This window comes from Euphorbia lathyris, chromosome 7 (genome assembly GCF_963576675.1).
Source record: "Euphorbia lathyris chromosome 7, ddEupLath1.1, whole genome shotgun sequence".
Classification (NCBI taxonomy): Eukaryota; Viridiplantae; Streptophyta; class Magnoliopsida; order Malpighiales; family Euphorbiaceae; genus Euphorbia; species Euphorbia lathyris.
In genome coordinates this window covers 37,202,691-37,227,743 of record NC_088916.1, presented here as the reverse complement: position 1 = coordinate 37,227,743, position 25,053 = coordinate 37,202,691, and the positions used below count along the sequence as shown (strand labels likewise).

Below are 25,053 nucleotides of genomic sequence, written 5' to 3'. Positions count from 1 at the left end.
CGGTGTGTGCTTGGTTGTGAGAATATAACTCACACGCTCCGTGATTGTCAGCATAATAGGGATGTATGGCGATACCTTGTTCCGACTCGCGTGATGTCTGTCTTCATTGCAAAACCGGATCTAGATTGGTTTTCTTGGTGTCTCTGGGATAAGGAGCTAAACTCGATTAATAATTGGCAAATTACTTTTGTCACTTGCTACTGGCTTTTGTGGCGGTGGCGTAATTATTTTGTGTTTGATAGAAAAGAGGAAATCCCCTCTAATTTTTTATTGGTAATCCATTCGACTGCTAATGATTTTCAGGCAGCATGGAATAACTCGGGGGAAGGCAGTTGTGGGTCTTCTCGTGTTGAGGCTAATGTTCACTGGGTGAGACCTTATGTGGAGTGGCTCAAACTTAATACCGATGGCTCGAGGATGAGTGACGGATTCATTTCGGCTGGTGGGGTCATTCGTGACTGTCATGGGGATTGGGTGGCTGGTTTTGGTCAGAAGATTGGTAAAGGGTCCTCCTATGATGCAGAGCTTTGTGGGCTCTTATTTGGTATCTCTCTTGCTTCAAATAAGGGCTACTGTTTGATGGAGATGGCGTTGCTGGTTGCATTGGTCGAAATCTCTTTAAAGGTATTAAGCATCTTATCAGGAATTTTGAGGATGTTCGGGTTCGTCATGTTTTCCGGGAGCAGAATCGGGTTGCTGATTTTTTGGCTGGTATGGCTCATGATTTTGACTTCGGAGTCTCTGTTCTTTCTTTCCCGCCACATGAGGTTCGAAAGCTACTGTTAAATGACCTTTTGGGTGTTAGCTTTCCGAGAATGATTATGCCTTAGTCTTTTTTGTGTGTTTTCTTTTCATGTTTACAAAAAAAAAAAAAAAATAAAACCACAAGTTTTTTTTTTCTACCAATGAGAAATATAAAAACTTGATTTTTCCTAGTTCTTTTCTTGATTTTTTTTTTCTTTTGATGGGAAACATTTTGTTTAGTTTAGTGTATTGAATTTGATATTGTTTGTTTAAGTTCTCTCGAATATTGCATCTAATAGAAAGTAATGTAATCTGATCCGATTTTGAAAAAAAGGGTATAATTTGATTTTAAATAAAATTTCGGGGTAGTTCATAACTTTGATGATCTCAGCTCTCTCTCCTCAACCGCAAAGCACATATGATATACTACATAATACTAGTATTAATTTGAAAAAGGAAAAGAAAAATTTGGCTTGTTTTGTTTTAGATATACAGAGGAGCACGAGCATTCCAGGCATAGTGCGTAACCGTTCGAGCGTTAAGATCAAACCGATTGCTCCGATTTCATTCCCAACAACAAGAATCACTCTGCTTCAGCAAGCAAATTTGATTCTTCATCAATTTCTATCCAAGTTAGGGTTTTCCAATTTCCAATTTTTTTTCACTGCAATAGAAAGATAATGGATGCTTACGGCTTTCACGATGGGAACATTCATAGTTTGCTAGAGACTAGATACTTCGACGCTCGCCATGTATGAATTCTCACTCTATTCTTTTACTTACTTTTCTGATTTTCTTTTTCATTTCTTTTGCGTTTGATTCTTTTTCTTTTGTGCCTGGTTGTGATTACGATGTTTAAGTTTTCTCTTTTGATTTTAATTGAAATATGAGGGATTCTTGGTTTACTAGAAGCTGATGTTTGAGGTAGAGTAACTTGGTACGAGTAGCCGAAGAAAATGCAGTTTTGTTGCTTTAAACTGGCATTTGTCTAATTAAGCTCTTAGGATTGCATTCTTGAAGTGTGATAATAAGTTCACCATAGTTATTAAAATGGCGCACTAAGCCACTAGGGTCATGGTCCAAGCCATAGAGAGACAAGAGGCACTTACAAAAAATAAGAATTATAAAACTATAAAACTAACATAAAAATACAATGAATACTAAATCATAAATCATGAAAATATTCTTAAGCATAAATAAATTTTTATAATGCAAAATAAATCCCACATTAGAAAGCTAAAGTTTTTTTTTTTGATAATTTTTAGAAAGCTAAAGTTGAATACTAAATCCTAAGTTTTATTTCTAATCAAAACTCTTCAAATTCATCACTCCTCATCTACAGCATCATCAAACTCTTGAATCTGAATTCCCTTTGGCTTCTTTGTTTCTGTTGTTTGAATTCGTTTACTTTGTTTTCTTCTACTAAACTTCTTCCTCATATAATGACTCTGTGGCTTCCTCTTCTAAGAGTTTCCTCCTCTTCTAATTAATTCAAACTTATAATCTCTCTTCCTTTTTAATATATATATTTTTTATTAGAACACGTCCATTCCAGATATGTAAAGTAATGGCCAAAAATTTCAGAAAAATGCCCCTAACTGCCAAGGCACGCATTTGGCAACTTCCTCTTGGCACAAAATGGCGCACCAGGCATGCGCCATGGCGGCTGCGCCTCGCCATGGGGGTGCCATGGCGCTAAGGCCTGCGCCAAAGGCGCGCCTTTAATAACTATGAAACTCACCTGCGATTTTCATAAAAGTGTAGTTTGAGAAATGAGAATTTTGTGTACTGCTCTTGAGTTTTGAAACTTATCTAAGAGCAATTTTAAATTGGTAAGCAATTTGAATTTGGTTGAGAGGATTCTTTCTATATATATGATTATTTAGACATATCTTAAGTGCCTTCCCTAAGGTTTCAAATTTATGAAATTTCTCTGTAATGGGAAGTTGAATATGTTATCAAAGAAGTCTTTTCTTGAGAATCTGAACTTTAAAATTCAAAAGGCGTGTATTCAAATTCAATACTATGCTCATTTCGCTAATGAAGTCAAATGCCAAATGTTGAGTGGTCTTGTGGACACTAGAGAGTGTTCAGCTCATAGTTATTAAAGACGCATGGCCACTAAGGCGCTAGGGGTCCCAGAGCCTTGGCGCATGGCGCCCGCTATAGCGAGACAAGGCGCACTTACAAAAACAAAAATTATAAAACTATCAAACTAACATAAGAATGCAATGAACACTAAATCATGATAATAATCTTAAGCATAAATAAATTTTAAAATGCAAAATAAACCCCATGTTGGAAAGCTAAAGTTGAATACTAAATCCTAAGTTCTACTCCTAACCAAAAACTGTCCAAATTCATCACTCCTCATCGTCAGTGGCGGAACCAGAGTCTTAGATGACCCGGGGCTCAAATATTGAACAAATTCTTTTTTTTTTTTTTTTATGAAGTAAAGAAAAACACCAACTTATTCAAAAGTTTTTATCAATTCAATTAAGCTTTTAGAATTAAATACAAACAGCAATTCAACTAAGCTTTTATCAAAAACAAAATACCAACAGCAATCAATTAAGCTTTTATCAAAAACAAAATTCAATTAGCAATTTAATTAAGCTTTTATAAAAAACAACAGCAATTCAATAAAGCTTTTTATCAAAAATAAAACAACAAAAAACCAACAGGTATTCAATTAAGCTTTTATAAAAAACAAAACAACAAAAAACCAACCGCAATTGCTTTTATCAGCAATTCAATTAAACTTTTATCAACATCCAAACAATAAAGAACCAACAGCAGCTTCAATTAAGCTTTTATTCAAAAACAAAACAACAAAACAAACCAACAGTAGCTTCTATTTTGAGGGAGCCTTTGAAAATAAACCAACAGTAAGTTGAAGAAGAGAGAAGGTTGCTGTCGGTGGCGGAAGGAGCAGCGCCGGCGGTGGAGACTGACCGGCAGTTAGTTGAGTGGCCGACTCTTTCTCTTGTGCGATTTCCCTCACGCAATTCGCAACGAGTAGGGATTAGGAGGAGAACAGGGCAGCGTGTGCGTGTATATTGTTGGCTTAGTTTTCATTTAAAGAAATGTCGTTCTGCTCAGTAAGTAAAACGATGTCGTTTTGATTTAAAGAATAAGAAATCAAAATTACAAAACAGACCCTCATTCCCTTCATCTTCTCCAACGAGCAACTGCAATGGAGGGGTTGATATTGTGTTGGTTGATGAGACGAAAGAAGGCGTGGAGAGGAAGTTGGATTATGGAGACAAACTTTGGAATCTAGAGGCTTTAAGTTGAGTTGAAGTAGGACAGAATGTTTGGAGTGTAAGTTTAGCGCGGCAGAAGTTGGGAGGCAGTGACAATCCAGGACTCGGATTGCTTCTGTTATTTAGGGTCTATTATTCAATCGGATGGAGAAGTGGATAGAGACGTTGCTCATAGGATTAAATCTGGTTGGTCGAAGTGGAAGAGTGCTACGGGTTTCCTTTGCGATCCCGACATGCCTAATAGATTGAAGGGAAAATTCTACCGCACGACAATTAGACCTGCATTGTTATATGGTATGGAATGTTGGGCAGTGAAACACTGTCACATTCATAAGATGTTGGTGGCGGAGATGCGTATGTTGTGATGGATGTCTGGTATACGAGAAAGGATCGGATGAATAGGGTTACATCTATTGAGAATAAAATGAGGGAAAACCGACTAAGGTGGTTTGGCCATGTAAAACGAAGAGCGCTTGATGTGCCGGTTAGAAGGATTGAAAAGTGGCAAAGGGATGGTGAGGAGTAGGGAAGGCCTAAGCAAACTTGGAAGAGAGTGATTAAGAGCGATATGAGTTTATTGGGGATTGAGGAAAATATGGTAGTGGATAGGACGGAGTGGAGGGAGAGAATTTATGTCGCTGACACGACTTGATTTCACGATTTCGTATGACGGTTCATGTTAGCCGATCCCGAATCATTTCGGAACTAAGGCTTTGTTGTTGTTGGGACCCTTCAGAACATGTGATCCAGATATGTAACTGTAAAAAACCCCATAAAACTGCCCCTACCTGCCCCTATGTCACCAAGGCGCGTCTTGGTGCGCCTCTGGCAACTGCCCCTTGGCGCAAAATGGCGCACCAGGGCAGTTGCGCCACGCCATGGGGGTTTCCTGGCGCTAAGGCTTGCACCTGGTGCGCCATGCGCCAAAGGCGCGCCTTTAATAACTATGGTTCTGCTACAAGAACGAATTCACTGTCCTTGTGTTCTCGTCAATTTCTTCCTTTTCACAGTTGTTTAGCATTTAAGATTGAGGGAGAGACAGCGAATGTTTCTTACTGGTTGTCATTTTTTTTTCCATGTTAGTTTACTTTTATTGTTATTTTCTTTTTATTTAACTTGTTTGTTTTGCTGCTTCTTAGGTATCAAGTGCTTTATTTCACTAAATCTAGAAATGTTTTTTTTTCTCTTTTTTGGTATTTACACAAACTTGAGACAATGCTTTGTTCTTGATGTAGGACATCAGTCACAGTTTACAAATGCATTCGTCCTTCATAAGAAGATTCTCCCTTGAAAGAGAACTGGAGGTTGGTATTTTGATGTTTCAATGGTATTGGAAATGTCTAACTGTATATCAGTGGTTTGTATCACCTTGTATTGATGACTTTCTGTGACTTCTTTAATATCCTTTTGCACCCCCAAACTGTCCAACATATTTGAAACTTTTTTAATGCATTGGAATAGGTTGATCGTTTACCTAATTGTTGATGAATTTGTCAAATACTCTACTCTGTGAGCATGGCTTCTTGAATGTACATTTTTTACTTAATGGACAACTGACGTTTTCATTTGAATAAGAGTTTCAAATGAAGATCTCTCCCCTTCTCTTTCTAACAGGGGCATCAAGGTTGTGTCAATGCTATAGCTTGGAATTCCATGGGTTCACTTTTAATTTCTGGATCAGATGACACTCGGGTATGATACTTCTAAGTTTTCTAATTTGAAAATAATTGAAGTAGTCTTCTGGGTGTTTGGCAGTCAGTAAATTGCAAATTCAACTCATCCAAGTCATCATGATTTGGAAGAGTAGCATAAAAACTTTGGCATGCGCAATAAAACCTTGTTGGCTGTGGGGTTGATTAGGATTGTGGCAGCTGCCGGGAAATTGATCATTAATGGATACCTTAAGTGACTCATGACTGCCAGGCGCCAGCCTCATATGATGCATGATATTGTTCTGTAAAACAATTTTTGCCTTATCTTTTTGGCCAAGACCAAATATCAATCATATGCTTTATATTTGGGGAAGCTAGTGGTTTTTCCATATAGACAGTAAGTGATGGCTTGCTATGGCCATATAAAATAAAAAATATAATTGCAGTTTCTTTTGGACGGTATAATAATGTGTCCTTTTTCCTGCTATCCTCAGGAAAAGAAAAGGTGGGGCAGACTGTGTAGACAAGACACACACACAAACTCTTTTATCATGTATACAAGCTAGTTTCTCAATTTACTGTCACAAAGAGACTCAGCTGTGCATGCACGCACCAAGTGGTCATGATTACATGCATTTGCAATTTTGCACAACCGCATGTTGCTAGTTGCTAATGCTTTATTTTTATTTTTTGCAGATGAATATATGGGGCTATAATGGTCGAAAGCTTTTGCATTCTATAGATACTGGGCATACTGCAAACATATTTTGTACAAAATTTATTCCTGAAACTTCTGATGAGCTTGTGGTGTCTGGAGCTGGAGATGCAGAAGTAATATTATGATAAATTGTTACAAGTTGATACTACCTGCTTGATGTTAATATGTTAATAAAACTCACCTAATTCTTTTTGCTTTCTCCCCAGGTTCGGTTGTTTAATTTGTCTCGCTTAAGTGGAAGAAGGCCAGGCGAAAATGCCATTGCACCCACTGCATTGTATCAGTGTCACACTAAAAGAGTAAAAAAGTTAGCTGTAAGATCTCCTTCAGTAGATGACTGAGAAAAGGAATTCAATTATTTCTTTTGCTTTTCACCCCATAACTTCCATCTGATATTCTTGCTTTGCAGGTTGAGGTTGGAAACCCTAATTTGGTATGGAGTGCGAGTGAAGATGGGACTCTGAGACAGCATGACTTTAGGGAGGGTGCTTCTTGTCCACCAGTTGGATCTTCACCCCAAGAGTGCCGTAATATTCTTGTGAGTTAAAAATATAAAGAAATTCTCCTGTCCAAACTCCAGGAGTTTGTTTTCTTGATATATGAAGATTAGATAATGGAGTATCTGATGAAGCTCATTGTTCTAATCTGTTGACTTCCTTAGGTTTTGTGGTTGTATTAACTGCTTGGAAAGCAAAGCTGTCCAAATAGGTGTTTATTATCAATGAATGATAATTTCTTGTTGTTTACATGGCTTCTTGAATTATTTATCAGACCTCTGGGTATGTAATTTCATGCTCAATTAATAATGCAAGTACATGGCACGTCCATTCATGATATGTAAGTTCTAGTTTCTGTTTTATATACCAAAGAGACTTTAGATGAATAATCTTATAATTGTGTGATAATGACATCACAATTTCGTAGAGCACATCGATGTAGTGAACCTTACATACAAAAATGTTATCATTAGTTTTTGCAGACTAAAGTTATGAGTTTTTTTTTGTCGGAATTCATGAAGTTTGGTCAAGTTGTGTGCTTATTCATTTTTTTTTTTTATTATGCACATCCTGTTTATAAAACAGTTTTGCTCATCAATTATACACTTGTTATTACATTAAATCCTGTGGCAGCTTGACTTGCGTTGTGGGGCAAAGAAGTCACTAGCTGATCCTCCTAAACAGACACTTGCGCTAAAATCTTGTGATATCAGTGCCAGTCGGCCTCATTTGCTTATAGTTGGTGGGAGGTTTGCGCCTATGATCACTTTATATGATTTGTTGAGCCTCTCTTGTCATTGTTGTTGACTTATATCTAATTCTCAATACTTGCAGTGATGCCTTTGCTCGTTTATATGATAGAAGAATGTTGCCTCCTATGACTTCTTGTAGGAAAAGGATGCCTCCACCTTATTGTATCAACTATTTCTGCCCAATGCATCTTTCTGAACGTGTCAGTTGTAAACTTAATTATTCAATTACTTTATCTTTTTCATCTTCTTGAATCTAATTGCAATTGAATATGATATCAGAAGGAAATAGAAGCTAAACAAGTAGAAAATAATTAGGCGGAATACTTTTCTATTAACCTTTGAAGGATATTTATACAGATTACAAAATCCTATATGTGGTAGAAGTGTCATACAGAACAGACTCCTATATGTGGTAGGACAACTATACAAGAGGCTAAATAGGAAAAGGAACTAAACAAGAATTTTAACACCAACTAATAAATCATACGTCAACACTCCCCCTCAAGTTGGTGCATAGATATTACACATGCACAACTTGGATAATGTTTCATAGAACTGACTACTTGAGATCGTATGAGTCATTATATCTGCTAGCTGGTCTAAACTTTTTGGTATGGAATTTCGATTTCACCAGAATCCAAATTGTCTTTAATGTAGTTCCTGTGAAGTTCTGTCATGTTGAATGGGATTGTTTGCAATCTCAATGGCTGCTATATTGTCGCAGAACATGACCATAAGTTTTTTTGGTCCATACCCAAGTTCTTATAAGAGAATCTTCAACCAAGTGGGTTCGGTTGTTCCGTGATGCATTGCACGATACTATGCTTCAGCACTTGATAATGCTGCAATATTCTGTTTCTTGCTTCAAGTTACCAAGTTTCCTCCCATAAATGATAAGTAGTCTGAAGTAGATTTTCTGTCTGTTTTGTCTCTGGCAAAATCAGAATCTGTATATGCCACAATATCTAGATGATCATTCTTAGTGAACATGACACCTTTACCCTAAGAAGACTTGAGATAGGGTAAAATTCGATTTACTGCATTCATGTGACACTCATTCAGATTATACATAAACTGGCTCACACGCCAACTCCATATGTCAAATCGGGTCTAGTGTGAGTCAAATGAATTAATTTTCCCACAATTCTCTGGTACCTTTCTTTGTTGGTCGGAACTTGATCTAGATAGATGGACAACCCATGATTAACTTCAATAGGAGTATCTATTGGCTTGCACGCAGAATATCCGGTTTCAGGCAAAAGATCCAAAACATATTTCTGTTGAGAGAGAAAAACTCTTTGCTTTGACCGAGATACTTCTATACCTAAGAAGTATTTTAGAGCTCCGAGATCCTTCATATCAAACTCCTTAGCCAAGTGATTTCCGAAGCTTCTCGATTTCATTATCATTATTACTTGTAACAATCATGTCATCAAGATAGACAAGAAGTATGGTAATATTCTCACGGTTTCTTCTGTAAAACAAAGTATGATCACCGAGAGCTTGTTTGAATCCATACTTCTTCATGACGTAACTTAATCTCCCAAACCATGCTCTAGGTGATTGTTTTAGCCCATACAACGCCTTCCTCAGCCTAAACACCTCGCGTTCTTCTAAATCAAATCCTCGAGGAGGATCCATATAAACTTCCTCATTCAAGTCACCATGGAGAAAGGCATTTTTTACGCCAAATTGCCTCAATGACCAATCTAAATTGGCTACAAGTGATAGTACAACTCGAATAGTATTCATTTTTGCCACTGGAGCAAAAGTCTCTTGGTAATCGATCCCACAGGTTTGTGTATAACATTTTCCATTTGAAATACCCATTTACATCCCACAATCTGTTTTTCTTGAGGCAGATTCAACATCTCCCAAGTAGCATTTTTCTGAAGAGCCGTCATTTCTTCCATCGCTGCATTCTATTTTGGGTCTGCTAACTCTTCCTGAAAATTATTAGGTATTGAATCCGAAGATAACTGGAGAGCAAAGGTTAGATTTGCTTGAGATAGTCAATGATATGATACAAAGTTGGATATTGGATAGGCAATATTAGAAGAGTTAGAGAACCCAAACCTATCTGGTTCTTTTCGCTCACGAGTAGGATATCTTTTAATCTGATCATTATTAGAAGAAGAAATTGGAACAACGGATTGATCCAAACAAGAGTTTTGGTTTTGAGGGAACTGGAGATTTACCTCATAGTAAATCTTTGAAGAGTCATTTGATGGCATGGTATTATCATTGAGAGGAGGATCTGTCCCATTTCTACGAGAATACTATCTCTCTCCCTCAGATTCAGTCACCTTGTCATCACCACTTTGTTCATCATACTGCCAAAGTGACACATCCCTAGAAAAATATGACTCTTTTTCACAAAACTCCATATCCATGGAAATATAGTAGTTGTTTGTAGGTGGATGAAAGCATTTATATCCCTTTTGAGTGTTGGAATAACCTATGAAAACACATTTCAGTGCTCGTGGATCAAGTTTATCACGACGTGTGGAGTGAACATGAACACAACATACACAACCAAAGATTTTAGGACAAATATTTCAACAAGTAGGAATAGAGTGAAATCTAGAGAGCATCCTCAAAGGAGTTTGGAAGTCAAGACTCTCGCTGTTTCAAGAATGTGTCTATTCTCATGTTCTGCTGTACCATTCTATTGTGGTATGTAAGCCCATGTGGTTTGGTGAAGTATGCCATGTTGTGTCATAAAAGTAAAAAGAGATTGATTCACAAACTCACGACCGTTATCAGAATGAAACACTTCGATTGGGACACCAAATTGAGTAAGAATCATTCTATAAATTTGAGGAATAAGCTATATAACATCATTCTTAGATTTCATCAAATATACCCACTTTACTTTAGAGCTGGATAACCATATTTCATAAAAGAGACAATATTTATAACCCAAAGGTAGAAAAAGGCCCCCAAACAAGGAACAATGCTTTTATTAGAGTTGACTTTGAAAGGAACGCTATGATTTTTGGAATAAATGCATTGTTCACATCGCAAACTTGCAATTGAAACATTCTTAAACAAATGAGGGAACGCGTGTTCTAAATATGAAAAAGATGAATGGCCTAAACGATAATGCCAGAGTACAATTTGAGAGAAACTTAAAGAGAAACTGTCCCAGCCTTTGTAATGGGCATGGCATTCCCATTAGCAACTTGGACAGACTTAACAGTTGGAGATGTTAGAGAGCTAAGGATACAAGAGTGATTAGTCATGTGATAAGGCACTCCTGAATCAATAACCCAATCATTTGAGGTGTCTAAACACACGACATACAATAATTACCTTCTTGAGGTGACATCTTAGAAACATGAGAGACGGAAGGCAACGAGTTGCTTGTAACAACATTCTGAGCAATCTTCCTATTCTGTCTCTCAGCTTGTTTGAGTTTGTACCATTCTGGATAACCATGCTTCTTCCAACAAATGTCTTCGGTGTGGTTGCTCTTGTGACTATAAGTGCAAAAACGTTCTTGAGCATTTGGGGATTCTGGTTTAGGTGTATATTTATGAGCAGCTAAAGCAGAACCTTCAGAATGGATTTCTGCCCCCATAGTAAGCTGTACGACGAACCATAGAATAAGCTTCTTCAACACTCGACAAAGGAGAAGTAGCCAATATTCTGCTACTGACCTGGTCTGGTTGTGATTGAGTCATGCAAGGAAGATGTAGACTCTATCTTCAACAATACACTTCCTTTGTTATTCAATATCAACATTGCAGATCATCTCAATTGGCCTTTAGTAATCGAGTTCAGTTCGTTGTAGTATTCAGTAAGAGATTTGCCATTTTGATTCAATTGAAAGGATTTCCTCATCAATTCATAGGTTTGAATGAATTTGAGAAGAATTAGACGCATCCAAATAACTCCTTTTGATTGCATCCCACACTTCCTTGGCTGTCCCAAACTGGACAAAGTGTGACATCAGATTGTCGCTCATTGAATTAATGAGCCATGACTTGAATAATGCGTTTTCGGCCTCCCATTCATCATGTTCAAGACTATCGGTGGCTTGTACATCGACTTTCCCGTTGATGTATCCCATTTTTTTTTCTTCCAGCGATGTGCATCTCCAAATTTTTTGACCAAACCCGATAATTAGAGCATCCAATTTTACATGAATGGATGAAGGAATATCTTGAATGGTGACAGTGGTAGAATTTTCACCATCAGTTTTAGGAGGCATACTGGATGATGCGGCTAGGGTTTTGAAAAAGGAAAGAGGAAAATAATTAGGTTAAACCTTGGTCTAATATGCGGCTAGGTTATGCTAGAATAGGTTATGCGGTTAGGGTTTTGAAAAAAAGAATAGGTTATGCGGCTAGGTTATGCCAGAATAGGTTATGCGGCTAGGGTTTTGAAATAAAAAGGGAATAGGTTATGCGGTTAGGTTAAATCTTGCTCTGATACCAAGTAGAAAATAATTAGGCGGACTACTTTTTTTATTAACTTTTGAAGGATATTTATACATGTTACAGAATCGTATATGTGATAGAAGTGTCATACATAACAGACTCCTGTATGTGTGGTAGGGTAGCTATACAAGAGACTAAATAGGAAAAGGAACTAAATAAGAATTTGAACACCAACTAACAACTCATACGTGAACAAAACAGATTAAAGGAAAGGGACAATGTCATGTTTTCTAGAAGTATAGTTGATCATCTTGTTTGAATCATTTATGGTTCTTGTAGAGGCTATTTTTTGTGATATAATCATTTCCTTTTAATTTGTTTTATTATTCAAGATTATTAGTCTTATATTATGCTATTTCTTGTGGAAATAACCGTCATAGTTAAAAGGCATAAATGCTTTAGGGTAAATGTACCATACCAGAAGAAACAACGTAGTCTATGTTTCTTTACAGGGGCGTTCAGGCTTGCACTTGACTCATGTTACATTTAATCCAAGTGGAGATGAGGTTCTACTTAGTTACAGTGGAGAGCATGTCTATCTCATGAATGTTTGTCATGGTATGCTTCGTGTTGTGAGACTATTGCCATCATGATGCTTTAATATATATTCACGTCTTTTGTTTTTTTTTTCTTCTTAAAGTTATTATATTGTTTGATCCTTTTGCTGGGTTCTCTTCCTAATGTTTAAATGATGTATTCATCCTTGAAAATATATGTATGGAGTTTTGTCATGTCAATAGTTAGTTGGAGTGGCAACTTAAAATATATGATCTCATAATAGTAATTTGAATGGGTCCATATGTGAGATGAATTTTATTAGTGTGCATGTCACTGTGCTTATAAAATTCTGGTAGAGACCATTTTTCGAGCCTTTATATTTCTCATATTTTAATTGTGTTTTATTGAGCCGACATGGCATTCAGACTTTTTAATCAAAATAGTTCAATGTAAGTTTGTCCTATTAGACCCTCAAAATTGACAAGAAGTTGCCAGTGCCTTTTGGAATAATAGTTTGAGGGCTCAATAAAACATAATTGCATCCAATATTAAATAGAATAACAATGTGACCTCTATTTAGGTAATAGTAAGATTTTCTTTAACCTTTTTATCCGTCAGTTTGGTTATATTACCAAAGGTAGCTTATGACATAAATTTTTCTTGTAATTTTCAGCTGAGGGAAGTGCAACTGAATATACTTCAGGGGATGTTTCAAAACTCGTAACCTTCACTCCTACACTTAATGGGCTACAATTGGAACCTCCAATATATGACAAACCCACATATGGTTTCAAAAAGAATTTGACTTTTGTGGTATGCCTTTTATCCCTTCATCTATGCTTGGTAGATGTTTCATGCTGATATAATAAGCAAATGTCTTGCGGTTGTTTCTTTTTTAATTGTATTGGCAAGCCTAATGTAGTTTTACAGCTTGAGAAGTGCAGGAAGCTGGTTCAAGTAGCTGAAAAATACTTAGAGGAGGGTGCAAATTATTTCAATGGCATTGAAGCATGCAATGAAGTTCTAAATGGGCATGGTCATGATATAGGTCCTGCAATGAGGCATGACTGTCTTTGCATTCGAGCAGCCTTGTTGCTGAAGGTTTTGCAAAAACTTTGATGGAAAACTTGGGTTTGCATTTCATTTACTTGCATACCTCTGCTAATATGGTCAATTGCGTTTTTCTTCCCTTCATTATCAGCGGAAGTGGAAAAATGATGTTCACATGGCCATTAGAGATTGCTATAATGCTCGTAGAATAGACAACTCTTCCTTTCGAGCCCTTTATTGTATGTCGGATGCTTTATCACAGGTAACTACATGTTACTTATTAAATTCCCTCTCCCCAATTTAATCTATTCTAGCCATTGCATCTTGAATTGTTACTTTTAAACACCTCACTAGAGCCTATGAAGCACCGGTACGGGTACGTGTACGTACGACAAACGACATTTATAAAAAAAAATGAGATACGGGTAATGAAAAAATGAGTTACGACAAATTTTATATATTATTTGTAATGAAAAATTTAAAAGATACATAAATATATAAATCACAAATCACATTCATAAAATCATTATAAAACCATAAATAATACCCATAAGTCATTATAAAACCACAAATAACATCTATAATATTAACTAATAAGTCATTAATTCGTAAAAAGCAAACATTTAATACTTAAAACTACTTGAACTATCGAATTTAAAAACTATTCTAATATATCTTCATGTTCTTCATCTATTTCTTCTTTATCTACAAACACCAATGCCTCAAATTCGGCTCATCAAGAGATAAATTGGCAATCTCAACGATCCCTGCGCACCATCCGCGACTTAAACTCATCTCCACCAACATCCCACATTTTTGTCTCTCCTATCTTATACTGTGGTGTCCTCTATGAACAAACACTAGATCCTTTGCACGTTTATGAGTGATCTTGTTCCTCTTCATTGAATTGATAAAAGAGTATGTGCTCCAATTTCTTTCACAAAGGCTGGTTGGCCAAGAAGTTTGATTGCTATAGTTTTAAGCATTGGAGATTTCATCTCACTCATATCAGTAATTGAATCAAAATCACCAAACTCTTCACGCAAAGACGAAAACTTAGCATATTCAGTTAAAACTTCCCGATTATCCGCATTTGGAAAATAGCGTCTAAAACACTTGTTCCTTTCACTAGAAATTCCAAATCATGGTGTGGAGCTAGACGTCCAACATCATTCTTAAGTCAATCACTAGTATAGTACCTACAAAATTAAATTAAACTATTAACTACAACAAGTCTACAACTAAAATTATTTGTGTTGATTAATATATAATAGATAAGAAAGAAAGTTACCTAGGATTCAAGGAGTGTGCCAAGCAATGAAGTGAAGTGTTGCTTTTATTCCAACAATACACCAAGATTTCATGAACCACGTTAAAGAATGTAGAATCATCAGTATCTTCTTTGTTCTCATGCTTATAAATAGCAACCTTCACCCTTTCGATCATTGTGTCCCACATATCATAGATCAAATGAAGACATGGCTTGTCGGTATCGGTTTCCCTACCAAGCATCTTCCAATACGTTTTTCTTGATAATTGCAGCTTTCTCTCTATTTTTATCCTTAAAACTATCTCATTTCTTACTAATAACTACTAGTGTAAGCCCACGCTTGACATCTAGCATTCTTCGAAGCATCACTATTACGGAAGCAAAACGTGTAGGTGCAATTGCTAACATCTTTAAAGACACAAATTCATTGTAAATGGTATTGCTCATGCTATGATTAGTGATAAAAAAATTCATTGCAAATGCATCATTAGCAACTTCATTAATCCACTTACATTCAACGTACTTTTCTACATTAAATTGAGCACAAATTGCTTTTAATGCCAAATTCAGGTGTGAACTACACAAGGTGTCAAATAAATGGTTGGAAAATCATTTTCCACCAACAACCCGCTGTTCTACAGACGGGTGTATTGTCTACTATAACTTGAACAGCATTTTGTTCTCCTACCACCTTAATTTGTTCCTTAATCAAATTAGCAATAAAAGGCTTATCTTTGAACTCACCTTCACAGTTGAAGGCTTTCAAAAACATCGGTCCGCTTTTTGATGTAGCCATGAAGTTGATAATCGGCCTCCTTTGAGGGTCTGTCCACCCATCACTAACCAAACTCTAAACTCTATCCATGCTCCTCCCATTTCATTTTAGTTGGCTGCAATAATCTTTCAATCTTTGCTATTTCTTTTTGCAATAGAGTAGTCCGCAACATATTGTATCCCGAAGATAGATAACCAATTAAATTTTGATTGGCTGCATTTGTGTAAGAACTCACATAGTATGAGTTCCTAGCTAGATGAAATGGCAGCCCTGCGGAGTAGAACATTCGTGCAATTTCACTGTGTAATTTTGCACCCGTTCATCATTCGCCAACTTCTCCAAAGGACGTGAACCAGATGCTTTTCTTTTTCTTGAAATACTTCAACCCCATGCTATACCACCTAAAGGGCTAGAAAAAGAAGCACTACTTCTTGTTTGAGAGGTAGAAGATGCAAAAGGAACTTGTTTAGGCTGTTATGCTTTAGCCTTTTATTCAGCTTCATTTACCTCCCCTTTGCAATGGAGAAAGAGTTTCTATGCTCACTTTGGAACATACCCTAATCCCACATCTTGGAATTTTCAACAAATGGGCTTTCATTCTATAAAGAGAACCACTAAATTCCGTGTTGCAGAAGTTACACTAGAACCTAATATTACCTCCCCTGCCTTTAAGTTTCTCAAGAATTTTAACATGATTCCATAGAGGGGAATGAAGGTCACTAGCTTTTGATGTTTCATCACTCATTGTAGGACTTGAAGAAGAAGCATGACAGAGAAAAAGGAAGAGTTTGATTTGAACAGCAAACTTCCCAATTGAAATAAATCAAAACTTACTGATTAATAAAACCAGAATAAAAAACCACAGATGAGATTGAGAAAGCAGAACAGACCATAACGCGAACAGAAGTTGAAGAATAGAAGTCGAAGTTGAACAGAAGTTGAAGTCGAACGAGACTTCAATAGACATAAGTCGATGTCCAAGTCCAAGTCGAAGAAGCCGAAGTCGGACAGAAGAGCAAGAGCAACTTATGCGAACAAAACCAGGAGATTTGAATTAGGGTTAGTTCGAGAGAAGAAAACTAAATTAATTTGGGTGGGTTAGATTTTTTATACCTGTATATGTTTCTCACAAGGTGAGTTAGTGGGGGTGGGATTAATATATAACTTTTTTTTAATTCCGTCGTATTCCCGTACTCGGAGTATCACGCTTATGTTGACCTCCTAGAAGTATCGGTGCTTCAGAGACTAGAGCACAATTTAGGTAAAGTATATTTGAAAATAACTTTTTTCAACTATCTCATCTATCTGGTTATATATAACATAATAGTTTTTGGACATGTAATATATGAATGAGCTTCTTATGCGTGTATTACGCACTTCTTTTTGATGTTTCTCTAGGTAATTGTCTATTTCATTTTAACACTGCGGTTATATGAAGATGGATGATGATTGATTTTTCAGTGTCTATTTAGAATGGGCACCAGTATGGGCAGAGGCCGCCTTAGAGAATTGCTTTTTTTTAAGTGAAAATGATAATATAATGACATTCAAAGAACTCAATGTATACTTTTGTGTCTTTTTGACTATTGTTGGCTTCTTGCAGGTGGGTAAACATAAACAAGCTCTGGACTTCGCTCTTGCTGCTCAACGCGTAGCTCCTGCAAATAGTGAAATTACACAATGGGTGGAGCACATAAAAAAGAACATTGCTGCAGGTAAATTATATTTGTTTGTGATGCCATTTGCTATGAAAATTGAAACTCGTCCCCAACTTGCATTACAGGTTATGTAGTCCTATTTGTCAATTACTATGTTATGTTTGTTGTGCCATTTATTTTGAGATCGCATGAGTGGATTCCATTCTCCTTCTCTCTCTGCCTGATACATATTAAATGTCTATTTTTCATTTCTTGCGATGCCACCCCTTCGCTTTCTAGGTTTATTGTATTCTTGCTTTCATTAATATGAAAAGTTCCCCCTTGTATCTTTTCCTGTCCATTTTCATAAAATCCATTAATTTAAACTAACTGTTACTTGTGCATTTTTCAAGTCAATTGTTACAATTAAAACTTTTTTTTGATTTGCATGTGTATGTGTATAAAAATGTTTTCTTTTTGTTATATATTATTGATTCTTATAACTTTTATATATTTTGTAAGTAAATTTCACAAAAATATAACTTTAATAAATTTGGTCTGATATTAATATTAAATAGACTCATGCATAGCATAATGGTTTTTGCTTTTCTTTTTCTTTCGTGTGTTGTTTCTCTTTCACTTTCCCGTATTGCTAAATATTATATAAATGTATATGAAGATTTTCTTGTGCCATTTCAAAGAATTTTTTTTTTTTGTTTCTCATACAAAGTAAACGACAATGGTTTCTTTAATTAAAATCTGAAAAGAGAAAGTTAAGTTGAATGAAAAAATATAATCAAATTGGAGTGTTGTATGTGAATATTTTATTATGTCTTGTAACATTTTATGCAAAATAATTAGAATATGTTTCCTCCAATTCATAATTGATACAACCTAGGCAATACCAACACTTCTAGGAGGTTAACGAGCACGCTGGGACACACACCCGACACGCCAAAATAAGTATCCCCTCTTTTTTTTTCTGTTTTAATACGGGGACACTTCAGGGACATGGCTTTTGAGTTAATTAGGTAGAATATAGGGTTTTTTTTAATTAGTTTTACAAAAAAAGAGGAGTTGATATATAAAAAAATAAAATAAAACCCTAATAAAAAAAAGAAATCAAAATCTACACAAAAGGATATATCATATAGCAGCCGCCGCCCCTTTTGATGTATTAAATGTTTCTTTTTGATGTATTAATGACTTATTATGGATGTTATTAAATGTTTTCTGATGTCTTAATGACCTTATTATGGATTATGGTTTATAATGACTTATGAATGTTGTTTATGATATATACACATTAAAATATGCGTGTCCTTGCCATACCCATGTCTCATATTTTTTAAAAATGCCGTTTGTTGTACCCGTACCGGCACCGGTACCGTACGAGTACCCGCGTGTGCGCGCAACTAGTTGTGGTCTCAATCTTGGGCCTAGCACAATATTATTTACTAATACAGTTGTTTCAAAAGTTTATCCTAGTTTTTGTAAGTTCTCTGAGGATATACGTTTAATTGGGTAATTAGGGAAGATAATCTATTTAATGTGCAAAGCATAAAGTATATCTAATCATATATATGATCAGCTGAAGCTGAAAACAATATGAAGCCTAATGATGGATTACCAAGATCGGAATCTCGAAGTGGAAGAGCATTATCGTTAAGTGACATCCTTTACCGTTCTGACGCTAACAGCGATGCATCACAAGATGGTCCAAGGTCTGAAAGAGAAGATTCTGACTATGATGAGGAATTAGAGTTGGACTTTGAAACATCAATGTCAGGTGATGAAGGGCGTGATATGGAACCCAATACACTTCATGGAAGTTTAAATTTGAGGATTCATCGAAGAGGGGATTCAAGTAGAGAAACAAGTTATACAAATGGCTCTTGTGGGTCACCTTCACCATCACTTAATGATCGGTCACTTTACCCGGTTAGCATTCAAATCTTCTACAGAACCTTGTGACTGTTATATATCCTTTGTCGAAATAGATGACTCCTGTAATATTAATAGCTTTATCTTGTGCAATTGTAACTCTTGCATTTAGGAGAGACTCATTGCTTCTATCTCAAGTCATGGTTTTCTTCTCTGTTTTAGTTGGCAAATCTGCCAGCAATAATGCAAAGCATTAAGACCATAAATAACTATACATTGTTGGACGGAAAATTGATTGACATCAAAATACTAAAGTTGGATGGCAACCTACTTGTTCTATTCAAACATCTTTTTCTTCTGGTGAAACTGTTCCATTCATTATTCAAACAACTATCCATCAATATGTAAGACAATATATGACTGATTTGCATTTGCATTATTGTGTAGTAGTAGTGCTTGATCGGATAGCTTTGCAAATTAACTCATACCAATGTTTATATTGCAGTCAGATACATCACTTGATATGAAGCAGAGATATGTTGGCCACTGTAATGTAGGAACGGACATAAAACAGGCCAGTTTCCTTGGCCAGAGAGGTATTCTTCTTGTAATACATATATGTCTAACAACTATGTAATGCCTGTGAGATGTGAAATTTTGAATTAGTTAAAGCCGATGACAAAAAATGTGATATAGAATGGCACTTGAATTTGTTAGAAAAAAAAAAAATCTATTATCCCTTTCTGCTTAAAGTTGGACCCTAGAACACATGATCCTAGAAATTGAAATAAATTTTGGACACTTTTAAGAACATGCGAGGATGCAAGATCTCGTTCTATCCTTAGGTGTCTATGAGGTTCAAGTGTCTGAACATTACAAAATTGACAATTTTAGGTGTAGAAAAGTTATTTATTTGTTTATGAGGAATTATATATTTTGGTGTCTTAAGAATTTAAATTCAAAGTTAAGGTACCTTTTCATGACAAATTCAGATGTTGGTTATTTGTATACCCTTATCAATGACATTTCAAAGTGGATAATGTGAAGAAAGCTTAGTTCACGAGCAGTTTAATGTTACCAGCATTGGCCCAGTAGAATTTTGAAAAAGACTCTGAACTTATATAACGTATAGCCTGGAGAAATAGGCCCAAAGTAACTTCTTGGGATGCATAGGCTCTTGAACTATCATATTTAGAATAGGAAGAGGTGCATTTCACATGTGTGCCATATTTATTTATTTTTTTGGTTTTTTTTTGGATGCAGTGCGACTAATTCCAGTTTAATAGTTCAAGGGTCTATTGGTGGCAAAAAGTTAATTTAACCGTATTTATTTGTCTACGATATAACTCTAGGGGCCTTTATGTACTTCGGCGCATTTGGTCTTCATTACAGTCTAATGACCGACGTTACCAAAGATTATATTTCTTATTGTTAATTTGCAGGTGAGTATGTGGCAAGTGGAAGTGATGATGGTAGATGGTTTATTTGGGAAAAGACAACTGGTAGACTAATAAAAATGCTTCTTGGAGATGAAGCTGGTGAGGTTCTGTCTCTGAAGTTTATTCTCGAGTCCTGTAGTATGTATATCTTCACTGCTTTGATTTATTCATGTTTCCTCCACAGTTGTGAACTGTGTGCAGTGCCATCCATTTGATTGTGTTGTGGCAACGAGTGGGATTGATAACACAATAAAGGTAAGCCTTGATGAAATGATTTATTTTTGGTGCAGCTGTTGTTGCATAGTATTCTAATTTTGGTGGCATGGCTCTAGATTTGGACGCCAACTGCTTCTGTTCCCTCTGTTGTTGCTGGAGGAGCAGCTGGCCCAGACACTTCTAATGTGTTGGAGGTCATGGAAAGCAATCAGCGTAGATTAAACCATAATCGTGAAGTCATCCTGTAAGACCAATTCCCTTGTTGTTTGCTGAATTTTCTTATTATATATCCATCCTTGTTCTTTTTTCTCCCTTCCTCCTGTCCACCTATTTTCCCATTTAAGAGGACATGTGCAGCCAATGAGTGCTTTTGTGCGACAATTCAAAGCGGTTGAAGATTTCCATTAGAAAACATTGCAAGTATCTGTTATCAAATTTGAGCTTTATCACTTCTCTTTACTTTGCGGAGGTTTTTAGAGCTATTCTTTATGTCAACTTTGTTTTATGAGGTGAAAATTGTAGATTATGTCTTCCAACCATCCATACAAAATTGCAGTTCTATTCGCCTATCCCTATCTTGGCTATCAATAAGTGTCAGTCAGTAAATAAGCTTTTTGTTTTGTATTTCCTTGAAAGTCATCAACTAAATGTTTACTGGTGCTCCAGCTTATTTGCTTGTTTTTTTCCCTTGCTTTTCTATATGCTCATTAGACCAGAATGAAATTTCGGGATAAATTCATGTGTTGCAAGCTCTATGATTGAGAGGAGTTTGGAATGGAATAACTGATTATTCCACTTCCCTTAAAATATTTATTTAGTCTTACCATCCGCTGTTTTCACAAATATTTATATTGTTAGTTGCAGCCCGTTTGAACTTCTAGAGCGTTTTCGGATGCATGAATTTACTGAAGGGACTTTGCATCCTCTTGAGTGCTCTCAGAGCTAATTGTGATGTCTTTGCTGAATCATGAAGTTAAGTATCTCTTTCTCTCAAAAGATACTTTGTGCTTTGAAAGAAAAACTTTGAATTTGTGTTTCAGTGGTAGCAATCTTGTGAGATTTGCATGCTACATAAATCTTGGATTTAAATTTTGCAGAATCATGAAGTTATGATGATTGAATGTTTGATTATTTGTACGTTATAAATAGGTTAAAGTACAAAAAAATTCCATGGTTTAACCCATTTGCATAGCAAACAAGGGAAAAAAAGTAATGGTGTCAGAAAAAGCTGACGTGACACTTTTTTGTCAACAGGTCCAAGTGTATTTGTCTTTTCGTTACCCTTATTTTTAGTATTTATTTTTTTCTCTCACCCTCCCTCCTCTTTCGTCTTTCCTGCAAAATCAAAATCAAAATCTCTTCTTCCTTCTGCCTTGTTCACCGGAATCCTTCAAGCTCCTTCCTCCCTCTCTTGCACCTTCATATTTGTAGAAATTACATTGAGGAAATTGATTTCACAAACGGGTGGATGCCCCTAGAGCTTTTTTCACCCTGCAGCGTATTGTTCAAACCCAATTCAAAAAACTGAAACCTTTCTTCCCTGGCAACAACATTTTTCACATTCAAAGCGTCGATTCGGGTTCCATAAAAAATGGTATTACCTCAATTCGTGACCGAATAGAGAAAGAATATGTTGTGCTGGTGATTTATGGGTTGGAAAAGGGAAAGATTTTGTAAATTAGTAGAAGAGGTTTCATTTCTTGTATTATGTTGCACAAGGGTAAATTCTGCGGTGTGATAATCCAAAAGTTGTGTTCATCTCCTCCAATCTATTTTCATGATGGGCACAAGTATTTAGTAGAATCAAAATCTGGGGATCTTTTTGATGATATGCAAAAGTTGGAAGCAGGTTATAGATGAAGATGGGGAAGATGGTAATGCTGATGGGGTTTCAACCTCATCTGATGTGTATAAGGTGGATTAATGCGTAAAAGATTGGGAAAAAATTGAAACTTTGGGTGATGAAATTAAATATCGTTCTTCATTGATCCGATGAAATTAAATATTGTTAAAATGGGTTTAATATTGTTTGACGAAATTCCATCACCAATGGAAATTGAAATAACATCATCCACTCCACCTTGAACGAAGATTTATCAGACCCACTTGAATGATTTCTCAGTGAAGAGAGAGAGAGAGAGAGAGGTGTGTAACATAGTGATTGGATTGGAAAAAAAATAAAAAGTAAATTCTAAAAGAAATAGAAAAAAAAGGACAAAACTAGCCTTGTACTAAAAAGTGTCGCGTGAACTTTTTTTCTCACACCGTTAATTTCCCCCCTGCTAACATCAAGAACCTTAGGCCTATAATTTTTAATTTTTTTTTACTTTACCCTTGTAGTAAATAATACTAGTGTGCACACGGAATGTGTTTTTCAATTTTCCTTTGTTAACTATTTATAGAGTTGGGTTAGTACCAAGGTTTTAGTTAAATGATTCATTTGTTGTAAGAAGTTACAATATACAACTTGGAAGACCAATCTGATTACATCATAGTTGCTCTGCTGAGTCCTGTTGCATAATGTTTGGAAAAAATGATCTGCTTATCTATGTTAAAAACTCTTTCACTTGTTTTGAGTTTAAATATTAGGGTTGGTTATGATATGTTGGTCCTTTTTGGAAGATGTGAAATTGCTTGCTGGCATAGATGAGGTGTATTAGTGCTATTCAATTTGGTGTTATGGATTCCTTAGATTAGATAGATAATATCTGTTGCTGTTCAACTATCGTTAAAATGTGTTTTATTGATACAGATGTTATGTGATAAATTACCAAGGGACAGGCATGATATGCTTTCTGTTGTGGAAAATAGAGAAGACACTGGCGGCTGATTGGGTGGTAGGAAAGTAGTCTGACCGACTAGGCTTAGCCTTTTTGGGTTGGTTATTGAAAATAATATGAAATCAAATAAATCAATTATCATGTAAAGCCTTTGTTACTTTTCTTGCCCTGTAATATTTTCATATAAATAGAACATTTTGTTAATATATTTGTCCAGTGTATAGATAAATGAGAATTTCTTCCCATGTAGATAGTATGATTTTGGATGGGTAATATATACTTACTATCTGTACCGCTTGCTTTTATTCTTCCAAAGATCATGACGTTGAAGTCTGGTTTTGTCAATATGCTTCATTTTTAAGAAATAGGAAAATCAAGATGGATATTTCATTTAACTATTTATTTAGTCTTTTCTCATCCATAATTTTGTTTATTAATGGTTAAATTTTATATAAAATGTTCTATTATATATATTATTTAATTAGGGAATGTGGAACAGTGATTCGGGCTCTCTTCGGGGAGGGCCGAGTTTCTTGGGGGTCTCTGTGCGGGGAGCGGTCCTTGGGAACACTCTGACGATCAAGACAGTTAGTAGCTCGAGAGTGTTATTAATCTATTGAAAATGAGATAGAGAGTATGTTACCCGATCCCCGTTGCCTTCCTTGGTTGGTGTTATTTATAGTGAGCTGTCTTGGGTCTGTGAGCCTTTTGGTCCCTTAGCCCCTGGGCCCGTTGGGCTTATTGGGCCCAACTGATATTCCGAATCTAGTAGTTGCCCCCGGCCAGGTATATCGAGTATTGCATGCGAGGTGAAGGTGGGAATCTGCGGCTCTGTTTGGCTAGCGAGTGGTGGACAGCTGTAGAAACGCTGCTCGCTTCGCGAGAAAGAAGACCCTTCAAATCGCAGCATGGGTTTCTAGTTTTCAACGCAGAATTGATTGCTTCTCCATTAACGCTTCTTCACGCGCCGTAAAGAATCATTGGATACCGTGCTTTGCCGGCGCCTCCGTTTTTAATATAAAATGTAGGAAAGAGGTTTTATTTTCGTCTTCCCTTTGCAAATTCTCTCTTGGTGTGTCTTCTTAATTCACTTCTTCTTGTGGAGCTCTTGCTTTCTGCTTACATTGCGGTCGGCGTTCCGTCGCTTGCCAGTGTTTGCTGAGTACCGGGTTTATCCGTTTGCGGCGGTCGTTTGAGGGCACTTTCTGACTGTTGTCGTAATGTCGTTGAGGTCAGTTGTATCTCTTTTTTAGCTTCTCGTCTTTATTTTGTTTGTTTATCTAGGGAGGGGGAGTATGTCAGAGGGTTCTTCTCGGGGAGCCTTAAAACGACTGCCGCCAGTGACACCGGGTGACTTTACGCTTCGTGACGCCTCGCGAACGCGGACTGCAAAAAGAAAAAGGCGAGTAGAGACAGAAGGGGAGAGTAGT

At 36.3% G+C, this 25,053-nt stretch overlaps 1 protein-coding gene across 2 annotated transcripts; it reads left to right on the top strand.

Annotated features, from left to right (window-relative positions):
- Window positions 1–989: 989 nt before the first annotated feature.
- Window positions 990–23,872, top strand: LOC136234946 (protein ALTERED SEED GERMINATION 2). 2 transcript variants are annotated; one of them, XM_066024436.1, is made up of 20 exons: window positions 990–1,496; window positions 5,246–5,314; window positions 5,625–5,702; window positions 6,359–6,493; window positions 6,587–6,694; window positions 6,790–6,918; window positions 7,511–7,626; window positions 7,712–7,829; window positions 12,527–12,632; window positions 13,246–13,385; window positions 13,503–13,673; window positions 13,774–13,884; window positions 17,271–17,382; window positions 18,896–19,245; window positions 19,694–19,784; window positions 20,631–20,726; window positions 20,812–20,882; window positions 20,960–21,087; window positions 21,702–21,815; window positions 23,596–23,872. In XM_066024436.1, exons 1-19 carry the CDS (start codon window positions 1,425–1,427, stop codon window positions 21,787–21,789), a joined length of 2,289 nt encoding a protein of 762 aa, XP_065880508.1. In that variant the 5' UTR covers window positions 990–1,424; the 3' UTR covers window positions 21,790–21,815; window positions 23,596–23,872. The 2 variants fall into 2 exon arrangements, with proteins under 2 accessions (XP_065880508.1, XP_065880509.1); XM_066024437.1 differs by having other exon boundaries at window positions 991–1,496; window positions 21,708–21,815.
- The last annotated feature ends 1,181 nt before the right edge of the window (window positions 23,873–25,053 follow it).

Excerpts from the sequence above, each read along its gene's own strand:
- LOC136234946 (XM_066024436.1), top strand. The coding sequence starts at position 1,425 with ATGGATGCTTACGGCTTTCACGATGGGAACATTCATAGTTTGCTAGAG. Across the intron at positions 17,383-18,895 it reads AAAAAAGAACATTGCTGCAG|CTGAAGCTGAAAACAATATG; the intron begins GTAAATTATATT and ends ATATATGATCAG. Across the intron at positions 20,727-20,811 it reads GCTTCTTGGAGATGAAGCTG|TTGTGAACTGTGTGCAGTGC; the intron begins GTGAGGTTCTGT and ends TTTCCTCCACAG.